The sequence below is a fragment of the Halichoeres trimaculatus genome, unplaced genomic scaffold (genome assembly GCF_033239565.1).
Source record: "Halichoeres trimaculatus isolate MK-OKI-2021-1 unplaced genomic scaffold, fHalTri1.1 fHalTri1_scaffold_27, whole genome shotgun sequence".
In the NCBI taxonomy this organism is placed as follows: domain Eukaryota; kingdom Metazoa; phylum Chordata; class Actinopteri; order Labriformes; family Labridae; genus Halichoeres; species Halichoeres trimaculatus.
Window position 1 is genome coordinate 565,184 of NW_027437205.1, and position 12,566 is coordinate 577,749.

Sequence of the window (12,566 nt, forward strand, 5' to 3'; positions counted from 1 at the left end):
TAGAATGTGATGTAGGCCTGTACAATTTGGCAGCACCAATGTAGTTTCCTCTTTTTTACAGTGGTATGTGAATCTATTATGGGCGTTGACATAAAATTTGTAAATTGCTGTAGGCCACATTTTGACTTTGCATGACTTGTTGAGTTTTCTCTCAACCTAGACTCATAGTATATCCTCAAGAAATAAACCAACAAAACCAAATCCTGTGTAAATGCACAATACACGTGAACTTTTTATGTAGTATTTTGTGTATTTCGGATGGCGCAACAGTTAGTGCTGCAGCCTCACAGCAAGAAGGTTGCGGGTTCGATTTCCAGCTTGGCAGGTGGGCCTTTCTGTGTGGTTTGCATGTTCTTCCTGTGCATGCGTAGGTTCTCTCTGGGCACTGCTGCTTCCTCCCACAGTCCAAATACATGCTCATCAGGGTTAATTGAACACTAAATTGTAGAGAAAAACTTGTAGGTGCGAGTGTGTGTGTGTGAAAGGCTGTGTACCTGTCTGTGTCAGTCCTGTGATTGACTGGCGAACAGTCCAGGGTGTACCCTGCTTGCCCAATGAAAGCTGGGATAGACTCCAGCCTCCTGAGACCCTGAACAGGATAAGCGGTTCAGAAAATGAATGAATTTTGTGTATTTCTTTATTATCTGCTGAACTGTCTGACAGATGTAATAACTGAAATGTCATTTTTGTAACACCCTTAATGCTCAATATTTACCTTCATAGGAAATGCAACTGGGGCTCTGCTGTTTGAGGGCCAAGCTGACCATCTAATCCCATCAACCTCTCAAGTGCTGGTTTAGAGTGAAATGTTTGTTGTGGCAGGAAGGATGATTGGTCATTCTCTTCTACACGGTGGCTCTCGTCTGCCTGGGTTCAGTCCAGCAGTGCTTCATGTGCTGTTAGGTGATGATCCACAGACGGCTACAATTACCCTTGAAGATGTGGCAGACATGGATGTCAGGGAGACTCTAAAACCTGTAAGTCTATACAGGAGAAATTCATACTTTTGGTGGTACAGTTTTCTTTGTTCTTACCACTTTTTGATTAATGTTAAATGTTAAAGTTCTTTTTCACATCCTGATAGACAACAGAGTTGTGTTTAAGCTTAGTGTTATGTTGAAAAATGTTTACAAGGTAATTTAGCACAAGTATGTAAATGTCCCCAAATCAAAGTATATACCACATTGCTCTGATTTTTGAAATCAAAATTATATTAAGTGTGATGCTTCCAATACACAAGCTAACATTTGCATGTTTGATAATACTTGACTACACTATAGTTCTATCTAATACATCTCAACTTACTATTTGAGAGTGATCTTGCTTTTTCTTGTCTTTCTTCAAAAGCTCTATGAGGATCAAGGCTCAGACAAGAAAGGAGGAGAATGCAGCAAACACAGTACACTCACAGAGGATCAGAGAGCAGCCATAATTGACTTAGCACTGGCATGGGATCTTCCTGTGTTGACAGAAACCAACAAGCACACTAACATTAACAAGAATGGCTGCAAGTGATGACACACCTTTTGTAAAGTTACCACGATCGCTCTGTTTTCTTCCTTAGATCTTTCTTGACCATATCAGATGGCCAGAGGATGCAGAGTTGGGGGATGACACAGATGATGGGTAGCCACTTGATTGCAAACATAGAACAATTGGGTACCTGCATTAATTTGTGAGAACAGGTATGCTGCATTCAAAACCCATCTGCTTTGAAGTGTGCCTTTTAAATAGTTTTTTTTTATTGATTTTAAGGACAGAGTTGAGCTCTTCTGATGAGATGTAAATAAGGGACTTCAGCTTGCCCACTGTTTAGTGAAATAGTGCAAAGTGTATGCAGGGTGGAGCATAGTGCTGCATTGAATAGTGGCATGTCTTACAAATACAAAGACCACCTTTCTCCCTCCTTCTCCAGGTGCAAGGCACAAGCACCTTATACAACTGACATCAGAAGAGCCATACTATCCCCTAAAGCTGTAGCTTAATTTTTATTGTTCTATTGATTGTCTCAGTTTCCGATCTTATCTGACATATCTGTGTTGTGCTTTGCTTCTGTGTACTTTCAGCATCCCAAGAAAAAATGAAGCAGATTTTTAAGTTCTAGGTTGGATGGGAAATACCCATGACTGACATGAAGGTGGAGGTTGTCCGAGGACAGCATCCAACTTCATCCACATGCTTCCGCACCCTCAGGTTGCCTGGTCATATCTGCTCTTATGGAGATCTTTTTTTTCAGTTGGAGAGCTGCATCTCAACAAATGACAGTGGTTTTGGACTTTTGTAGGCAAGCTGTGTTAAAGGGTTCATTTGACTCAACAACGACAGGATTCTGAGGTCATTATTAAAAAGTCACGATTTCAGTTGACCTCTTCTGGAGTGTCGTCTCTTCTTTCTAATTTCAAAATTAATGATGATTAATTTTTTTTACAGTTAAAGAACAATGTGATCCTGTGTTATGTTATGTCAACACTAATCACTTTCACTTGAAATGCTAGGGTTAAATAGCTGCCTGTTACCATTTTCACTGAAATTAACATTCTAGTTATTACAATCAAGACAACCCTAAACAAGGCAGACAAAATCATATCCTCAGTGAAACAAACAAGAACTTTGAAACCTTGTTTTGGCGGAAAAGCACCATTTTCTTTGTTTGACCCTTGTGGACTGTTGGGGTTGAAAACAGCCACTTTGAGTAAAATTTTCTGTTATTTGGGGTGCTGGTTTGGCTGAGTGGTGTAGCGTGAATTGGTGTCAAATAATGACCAGTGGCGTTTTCTCCCGGAGGCCAAGGGAATAGAATAGAAGAAAGAATAGAAATAGAAAAATACTTTATTTATCCCCGAGGGGAAATTCAGGAGTCACCGCAGCATTTAAGAAAACATAAGTAAGAAAGAGTATAGAAAGTGCAAAAATGTCCATAAGAAATTAGATGACGACATCCCGTCCACCACTCGTCCACCACTCGTCCACCACTCTCCAGCCCAGCCAGTCTCCACCTCCACAGGGTCCAGGACTGAGCCTCCCCAGCAGTCTGTTCAGTCTCTGTCTCCTGGATCCTGTCTGCTCACAGCAGGCGAAGCTCCTCCGATGTGTCGCGGCGTCCGATGTCTGCTCCGTCAGCCACGTCCGTGAACAGCATGATGCCGCTGGATTGGCACAGCTAGCTCATCCACCCCCCGGAGCGAGATTCCACGTTCCCAACAACGATGGATGGAAGGACAGGTCCACGTCGTCACCTCCCAGCTCACATCCGAGAACCAGCATTTCGTCCTCACCGCCTCCTCCTCAGCTCGAGGGAAATCATCAAGCCCTACACTAGTTAGCATTGACATGCTACAGGCTGCTAACCAGTGGCGGTTTTTCACGGAGGCCAAGGGAAGCCTGGCTTCCCCAAAAAATATAACAAGAAAGAAAAAAAATAGCCTATAAACAAGCTTAACCACAATGTATTTTATATTGTCATTTCCTTGTCAAAACACTACATTGGCGCACCTCTGCTTTGGCTTAGCGTGAGAAGCAAAACAGCGCCCTCCTGTCAAGCTCTCATTGTGTATTACACTACGTGTCTCATGCCCTCTGCCCTGTCAGTCAGCACGGAGGCCCGCTTCACTTTGCCTCCCTTAGAAAAAAAAACAGCCTGTATTAGCCAATCAGGTTGAAGCAAGGCTCATCGCTTACTGGTTGATGCATCATTAAAAAAGATATGAGGGAGGCCAGATCGAATCTGGCTTCCAGCCAATAACACACCGTTACGAAAAAATAAACACACTGATTCAACTGTGCCGGCGCCAGTGTGAGTGTCAGTGTTAGCCCACACAGAAAGTTCAGCTATGGATGGTGACAAAGATCTTGATTTTTTTGTAAAAAATGACTTCAAAAAACTTCCTTTTGAGGTTCAACTAAAGGTCAAGCGGGACGGTAGGCCGACTCCAATGCTCCACTTAACGAAGGGCAGAGCCGATGGAAAAGTCCGCTCTTTTTGTGAAGCTAACTATGCTAGAAACGAGTGGCTAACAGGGAGTGCCAGGCTTAACCGGCTTTTCTGCTGGCCATGTCTGCTGTTTGACAGATCAGGCTCCTTGAACAACCCCTGGAGCACCACAGGATTCGTGGATCTGGCCAACCTCGCGAGGGCCATGGAGAGGCATTCAAAGTCCAGAGGCCATATAACATCTGAGCTCAAACTTAAACTTTTCGGACGAGTACGGATTGATGAAGCACTGGATCAAGCGGCTGCAATAAGCGTAACGAGGCACAACCAACAGGTGGAGAAAAACCGTGCCATTTTGAAGAGGTTGATTGCTGCTGTATTATATCTCGGAGGCCAGGAGCAGGCATTCCGGGGCCACAGTGAATCGACCAGCAGCTCCGGCAACAGGGGAAACTTCATGGAGCTTGTGCAGACTTTTGCTGAATTTGACACCACCATGGCGGAGCATTTATCATCAGCAACCGCATTTACCAGCACATCAAAGACAATTCAGAATGACATCATCGAAAGCACTGCTCATGTCATCCAGGAAGAAATTGATAAAGAAATAAATGCTGCTCCATTCATAGCCATTGAGGTGGATGATACCACTGACATATCGTGCAGGTGCCAGCTGACAGTCATAGTCCGCTATGTAAACGAGAGCGGCATCATATGTGAGAGGTTTCTTGGTTTCCATGATATTAGTCTGGAGAGAGATGCTGAAACCATTGCTGCAGTGGTGATGAAAACAATTGGCAGCTACAATCCCGAGACAAAGCTGATTTGTCAAACTTATGATGGCGCCAGCTGTATGAGTGGCCAGAGAGGAGGCGTTCAGGCGCTCGTAAAAGTAAAATGTCGGCACGCATTGTTTGTTCATTGCTATGCACACAAACTTAATTTAGTTTTGGCTCAGGGGACAAGCAATATTCGGGAATCAAGACTGTTTTTTGCTTCTCTCGACTCCTTCCACAACTTCTTCAGCCGCTCACCTAAGCGCACAGCACTGCTCAAAGAAGTGGACAGCATCTGCGTGCCCGGCGGCAGCACCACTCGGTGGAACTTTAAAAGCCGCGCAGTGCACGCAGTGCATGAGGGCCGAGGATCACTGATCACTGCATTGGATCGGATCACAGCTGAACCTGGTTGGGACAAGGATGCAATAGCACAGAGCTCGGCATTGAGACAGAAGCTGGATGACTTTGATTTCATGTTCATGCTTGGGGTTTTCAAGACGATTTTTGGTCTGACTGAGCCCCTTTTCCAGGTGCTTCAGAGCAGAGCGTTGGACATTAGAAAATGTGAGGAAAGAGTCAATGGCACTTTGACTGCTTTAAAAGCAACCCGGAGCACCGAAACCTTCAATCAGCTGTACGAGGAGACAGTACAGGCTGTTGGGATGCCAAACCAGCTGCGACGCAAGCAGCGCTGCCGGGCCTGGGCAGATTTTGAGCTGGGAGTCACTCCGGATGGGGAACATGAGGACACAGGGCCTGTGGATGCCTACCGACGCCTCTTTTTCCAGCTGCTTGATGGTATTGTGCAGCACATGACACACAGGTTTGAGGACATGAAGTGTCTAAGTTTTTTTTGTGTCCTGGATAATGCGTCATTTAAGACGTATTCCCAGCCTGCAGGATTCCCGGGGGTTGAGATCTCTCAGTTGGTTAAAACCTACCCAGTTTTTGATGAACTGAGACTGAGAAATGAGCTGCAAGTCATCTATGCAGATACCCTCTTTCACAAGCCACCAGCTGAGCTCCTGAAGATGCTCATTAAAGATGAACTGACCTCTGCCTTGCCCGAAGTTTGCAAACTACTGAGGCTGATGCTCACCATACCTGTGTCAAGCACGTCTGCAGAGAGGTCCTTTTCCTGCTTGAAAAGGATCAAAACCTACTTGAGAAACAGCTGTGGACAAGACAGACTGGGACATTTGGCCAAGATCTCCATGGAGTCTTCTGTCACACAAGACCTCAAGTCCCGCGGGGAGCTATATGACAGAATCACTACTCGGTTTGCCACGATGAAGGATAGAAGAATGCCATTGCTCTTCAAGTAGCGGTGAGTTACATTAAAAAAATGTATGCATCTTGTGACAAATGGGCTGCCATGCCCCTGTACCTGTCCAGCTTCAGCACCGTGGACAGCACCATGGCCCGCCGTGGCCTTTTTGATGACAGAGTTGTCACATTTTTTCTTATGCATAATGTACCGTATTTTCCGCACTACAAGGCGCTTCGGAAATAGGGCGCACCTTCGATGACTGGCCTATTTGACAACTGTTTTCATATATTGGGCGCACCGCATTATAGGGCGCATAGATTAGAAGCTATAGTAGTGGCTGGGGTTGCGTTATGCATACACCAGATGGAGCTGCGCTAAAGGGAATGTCAACAAAACAGTTAATAAGTCAGTCAAACTCAGGCTACATCCACACGAAGCTGCACATTTTCCTGTCCAACTATTTTCTGTGCCGTTTTCAAGAAAAGTGCGCTGTAAAGACGAAGTCGTTTCTGCCGCCAACAAAAGCCGTTTCCAGAGATCAGTTCGGTTCAGGTATTCTCCAGAACGTCCGCCCCCGCAGGCTTACTGTCTCTCACACATGCTGTCCTCTTTTTTTTCACTGGAATGAATGAGAAGTGGGTAAAATAAAAGTACTGTAACAGTAGGCTACATTGTTTGCATGGAAATAACAGGTGAATACTGAATTAAATTCGTTGTCCAAGCTGGCTTCCTCGGTAATTTTTATCACGGGCCGCCACTGCTGCTAACAGCTAATTGCGCATGTAAACAATGCAGCCATGGTTACATGTAGGATCTCCAGACAAACACAGGAGAAAAGTAGTAAAAAATACCGCCGAAGCCACAAAAAGTTTGGTGTCCGTGACCGACAATGAACCATACAAAGTGATGATCCACTCCAAATACAAAGATGACGAAAAAGAGACGAAAAAATTACAAGAAACGGACAAAGACGAGAGAGCTGCTGCAACAGGCAGCTACTCGGGTAGCGCCTAGCAACCGTAAAAGCCATGGGAAGCCATGCTTCATCACTTTTTTCAGACTGTAGCTGTGTTTTAATGAAAATACTCCTTTATAACAGTTTCGATAATTCTTCTGTGTTTCGTCACTGTCATCTCCTCCTTATTTCTCTCCTCTACTTATTGAGCATTTTACAATGTGTAAAACAGCGCCCTCCTAAATGTTATGCTGTGAATAAGTGGTGAAAATATGATACTGCACACTGTTGCCTGCAAGGAAGCCAAGCAGAGTTGGCGTCCCTTGGTGAAAAAAAATAAATAAATAACCAATCAGATGAGGCTGCGGTCATGACACTACTCACCTGTGATTGGCCAAGACCGTGTCAAGGGAAGCCACCCTGTCTTTGGCCTCAAACCAATCAAATGACAGAATCATCATCATCATCATCAAGCCACTGAATGAAATCAGCGAGGTTAGCACATTAGCAGTGTGCATGAAGCGGCTGGTTGTGCGTTTGAGTGGGCGGTTGAGTAAATTAATAATACATTTAAGCTAAGTCAAGAGGACAATGTACGCGTGTGAATGAGTGACTGAGGGTGGGGGAGTGAAAGGTGTGTGTCGGTGTTCAAAGTAAGTAAAATGAGCGCTCTCTGGGCGCTCTAACAGGTCATTCCATTACATGAAAAAGCGATATACAAGCTGCAACAAAGTATTTTATGTACCCCACTCCCTAAAAATCATACAGATTAGAGGCTTTGTCTCACTTGGCTTCCTCAAAAAAAAAAAATCCCCACACCACGCCACTGATAATGACTAATTAATTATTAACAGCATTCCACTGGAGCGAAAGTATAGCTAACTTTCAAAAGACATCTAAACTTACAATATGTGAGTTTAAATTTAAGTCGGGGCACCACCCAGTTTTGGAGAAAACAGGGAAACTCTAGAAAGGTTTACTGTAAGAATTTGTCATTTAATAATTCATAGAATTATTAATTATCAAGTCTCAATAACAAAAGGACGCTACATCAATTGTGAATTCTTTTGAACGGTGTACAGACGTCGTTAATTTCAACCACACAAAGACAGAAACCAATTTCTTTATATATGAAAAGTTTATTTATTAACTAAAAGAAGAAATATGTGCATGAATAAATGAACAGGTAAAAGATATAAAAGGATAAATACATTGATGAATGGAAAGTGAAACTGATCATAAATAATGGAATAAATGGAATAAAAGGACATAAACCAACCCACATAAATCTCACTAACCCACCCAAGATCTCTGGGGCATTGACCACGATATACCAATAAATGCAAGATAGTCTTACGCAAGTTCTGAGGCCGATTGTGAGAGCGGAGGCGGCGACAGAGGTGACTGGGTCCCGCTGCAGATGTCTGCGGATGTCCGTTGAGGGGTGATGGACAGGCTAGAGGCCTACTGCAGGTCATCTGAGCGTCACGGAGGTGATGTCCAATGAGTTGAGTCCGTAGAGTCGATTCTAACAACGACAGTAGCGGCTGGAACAGCGGCGATGATGCCGGGCGTCGGGTTGAAACTTTGGCAGAGAACCACTGCAGGGAAAGCAGTGAGCAGCACTCGTCTCCTGACGTCAGCACATGAGGGAGAGACCCAGGCACCAATAGATGACGCAGTCGGGCTGAGGTGACTCAGTTTCAGCCTGGAGAGTCTGGAGCAGGTGCTGAGTTGTGTACGTGTGAAGATTCAGGTGCAGAAGGAGAAGAGCCTTCTGGATGAAGGATGAAGAAAGAGCCTTCGCGAAGAAGGAGGAAGGAAGAGAGCCTTCGTGTAGAAGGATGAAGAGAGAGAGCCTTCGTGTAGAAGGATGAAGAGAGAGAGCCTTCAGGATTCCTCCTGAAAGTTAAAAGAGAGTTTAAAAAAAGAGAGATTAAAAGAGAGAGCCGAGCCTTCGCGAAGAAGGATGAAGAGAAAGAGCCAATGTTCTTGTCCTGGAGTGGAGTTTTACTCAGCTTTTCCCGCCGAGTCAGTAAGGTCACTTAATGCTGACGCCCCTCCACGTCTCATCTTTCTGCACGTGGATCAGATTGTCCCAGAGATTATTAACTAACTATAACTTTAAACTGTAAAGAGATTCCCACATGTAATAGTCAAAATCACATTTCTTATGATTTAAGCTTCACATCAAGACTAAACATGACAGGTTTTCTTCTTTAAGAACCCAATAAAATAAAAATCAAGATGTTACAATGGGATATGTTTCCAAGACAGCAGTTTTCACACACACACATTATCAATGATTTTCATTACACAGTACATGTTTGCAAAGGTGAAGATGTACATGTAAGTCTTTGTGTAAAAACATTATTTTTGTGCTGTTCTCAACTGTGTTAATCAAAGAGTCTTTGTTTTTAGGAGAAGGAGGGAAGCAGATCTTCCCCTTGGCATTCCTTCTCTCTTGTTCCCAGAGAGAAAGGTCGAGGGTCACAAAATACGAGATGGAGGCTGGGAGGTCTCTCCAAGAGCAGGATGTCTGTACAGTTTCACATGTCCGTCAGGTGTCAACGAAAAGTCTTTGAATTGACAGCGATGTCTTAATGTTTTACAGTCTTGCAAACATCAGAGAAGGGATGAGGCAGACTTCGGGAGAAAACCACTTTAGCGCAGAGGTCTGTTTTTTCAAAACTTGCTGTATTACCTCTCCTTCCTTAGGGGGGGGGGGGGGGGGGGGGTTTAATTTGGAGACCAGGTCAGAGCTGCGAAACCAGGTCCCAGCCTGACCTACGTTACAGTGGTTAGCAACCAGGCACTTACAAACTTCTGCTGGTCCAGGATCAAATCCTGCCTGTGACCAGTTTGCAGAGTGTCTTCCCCTACTCTCTCACCCCCTTTAACAAGCCTATCCACTGTCTCTCTCCTATCAATAAAGGCACAGAATGCCCAAAAAATACATTAAAAATAATCTCAGTTATTTGACCATAACTTTTCTTGTATTGCAGCAACTTGAATACATTTTGGGCAGAAAGCTTAATTTACATAATTTATGCAAATACGATTTCAAATTCTTCAAAATGTAAAAAGATCACTGTGGACAAATTTACCGTATACTCGTACTGTTATGGATGTTTTCAGCCACTATACTTTTAACTGCTCTAAAACATATCAAATCGATTTTTTTCTTTACTTTATCTTCACTTATATATCTTAATTCTCTTCTGCCCTGCTCAGAACTACCAAGCATTGGAAAATGAATAATAAATTTAACCTTTTAATGGCCATTTGAAGAAATATTGCACAGATTATGGGAAGGGTAGCATCGAATGACCTATTTTTCAATTAAAAAAAAACATGACCAGAGACAATTTTTTTTTTTACGTGGCATTATAGTCTTAGATATGTCAAAGGTTAGAAGTATCATTGATTTTTAATCATCTTTCATTTAATTTGTAATATCATTTTTTTTTTCAAGAAGTTAGGCATGTACTGTGATGGCTGTTTTCAAGTCACTATACTTTTAATTGCTCTAAAAACATATCAGATCAATTTTTTTTCTACTTTTTTTTTTTCTTTCTCTGATCTCTTAATCCATTTCTGCTTTTTTCAAAATCACCAAGCATTGAAAAAAAAAAAAAAAAAAAAAAAAAAAAAAAAAAAACATTTAACTTGTTAATGGCCATTAAAAGAAATATTGGATGGATTATGGTAAGGGTGCAGCATCAAATGACATATTTTTCAATATGAAATATGATCAGAGACAGAATTTTTTTTTACATGGCATTATAGTCTTCAATATGTCAAAGATTAGTAGCGTCATTGATTTTTAACCCTCTATTACATCAATTATTTCTTAAAAATGGTAGAAAATGTTTTGAATGCTTTTATTACTTAAAATGGCCTAAATATAGATAAATGAAAAAAATACTACTATACTTTTAACTGCTCTAAAAACACATCAGATCAATATTTTTTCTACTTTTTTGCTTAAATTTCCATTCCAATACTGCCCTGCAAGCATTTAACAAAAAAAAAAAGTAACCCTTTGAGGGCAGTTTCAAGAAATAAGATCTCTTATCATGGATAAAACATGAATCAACTGATCTTCAAATGATTTAAAGCATATATAAGTAGGTTTTACATTCTGGATTTGACAAGTACATAAGGAAAAATGAGGCTTTTGTCATTCAATAGTCAATGTCTTTCTTGAGAATCCATCAATCCCTCCAAAAAGTACTATATTGTACTTTAAATAAGAGGGGACAAAAAGGCATTATCATCTATTACTGTTTTTCACATTGTTGGAAAATCTATCAAGAGGTGAGGAGTTAAAAATCATGATTACCTTATGAGTTTGTGGTTTGTGTCAATGTGCATCAATGATCTGGGGCCTGGGACAGAGTATGCTCTCTGCACAACACACCGCAACTCTGACATTCTCAATACTACATTCTGCAGTGTCAACCCTGTGCATTGTTGCACGGACCCTCTGCCACTGCACTCTGTGCCCCTGTGCCCGCAGCAGTCCCAGCATCATGCTATATCCTGCATGTGGGTTAGTAGAGTGGAGGGCTGACACCAGGTTGTCAAGTTCAACGTCAGTAAGCTCACTATACAGAGCCCTTACAGACAACCCCCAATCATTCATACGCCTGCGCAGAGTCCGCTGAGAAACCCTGACAAGCTTTGCAATGCACTGAACTGACAGGCCCATGTTGAGAAGCTGAGTTACATACCGGTCGTCGTCATTGAGCACAACTCTGGGGCACCCCCCAGTTTGCCTCTCCAGGACAACAGTTGCACAGGTCTCCTTGTTATTCTGACCAGTCACTAGGTGATGCAAAGCTGTAAGTGCATGATTAACAGCTCGTGCGGTGTCAAGCTGGCTTGACAATGCACTGAATAAAATTAACTCTTGATAGTCTAGGGCCCTCCTCACAGGAGGGCGGCCCCGTATCATCTTGGAGTCGGCATCAAAACATGTATCACTGTTTACACATCGTATTGTGCATAGGCTTGTGCATTTACATAACGCAAAACTGTCGTCGGGTTGCCCGTCTGGTTCTGCTCCGAGGCGGATTCCACGTCAACAAGTGCTCATGCACGCGTAACATGCTGCGTCTCTGCATGAGCACTTGTTGTTGTTGCCATAGCTGGTGTTGTTCATGCTCTCTGAGAAAATGTTGATATAATAGTGGAAGCAATATTTGTAGCTGCTGGAACAATATCAGGGGCCTGTACTACGAAGCTGGATTAAGTCATCCAGGATAACTCTGTGACAACTCGCTGAACTTCACCGGATCTCCGTTATCCAGATCTGCTGTACTACAAAGCTCGTTATCAACTCAATAAGTAAATCTGGCTGGGAGCTGTGCGCGCACACATTAAATGGGCGTGGTTAGCGGCCCCAGAGCATTTTCCACAATGGAGAAGAGAGCAGCCTACTTTAAGGCTGAGGAGCAGCTAATAATCCTGCAAAAAATACGAGGAGTACTGCAGTATTATCCAGGCTGGAGGGATTGCTGCAAAAAATCACCGACTCTGTGAATGCGTAAATTTCCAAAATGCTGATATTAATAGACCTATCTCATCACGTGACGACACGGGCAGTTAGGTCCTTATTCATTAATG

The 12,566-nt window shown here is 42.9% G+C and overlaps 1 protein-coding gene and 1 long non-coding RNA gene across 2 annotated transcripts; both read left to right on the forward strand.

Annotated features, from left to right (window-relative positions):
- The first annotated feature begins 668 nt into the window (after nt 1–668).
- On the forward strand, nt 669–2,201 carry LOC141786421 (uncharacterized). Its single transcript, XR_012597756.1, has 3 exons — nt 669–977; nt 1,348–1,685; nt 2,067–2,201. It is a non-coding gene; the product is annotated as an uncharacterized LOC141786421 (long non-coding RNA).
- A 1,731-nt stretch (nt 2,202–3,932) lies between these two features.
- On the forward strand, nt 3,933–6,035 carry LOC141786414 (zinc finger MYM-type protein 1-like). Its single transcript, XM_074665067.1, has one exon. It carries the CDS (start codon nt 3,933–3,935, stop codon nt 6,033–6,035), a length of 2,103 nt encoding a protein of 700 aa, XP_074521168.1.
- The last annotated feature ends 6,531 nt before the right edge of the window (nt 6,036–12,566 follow it).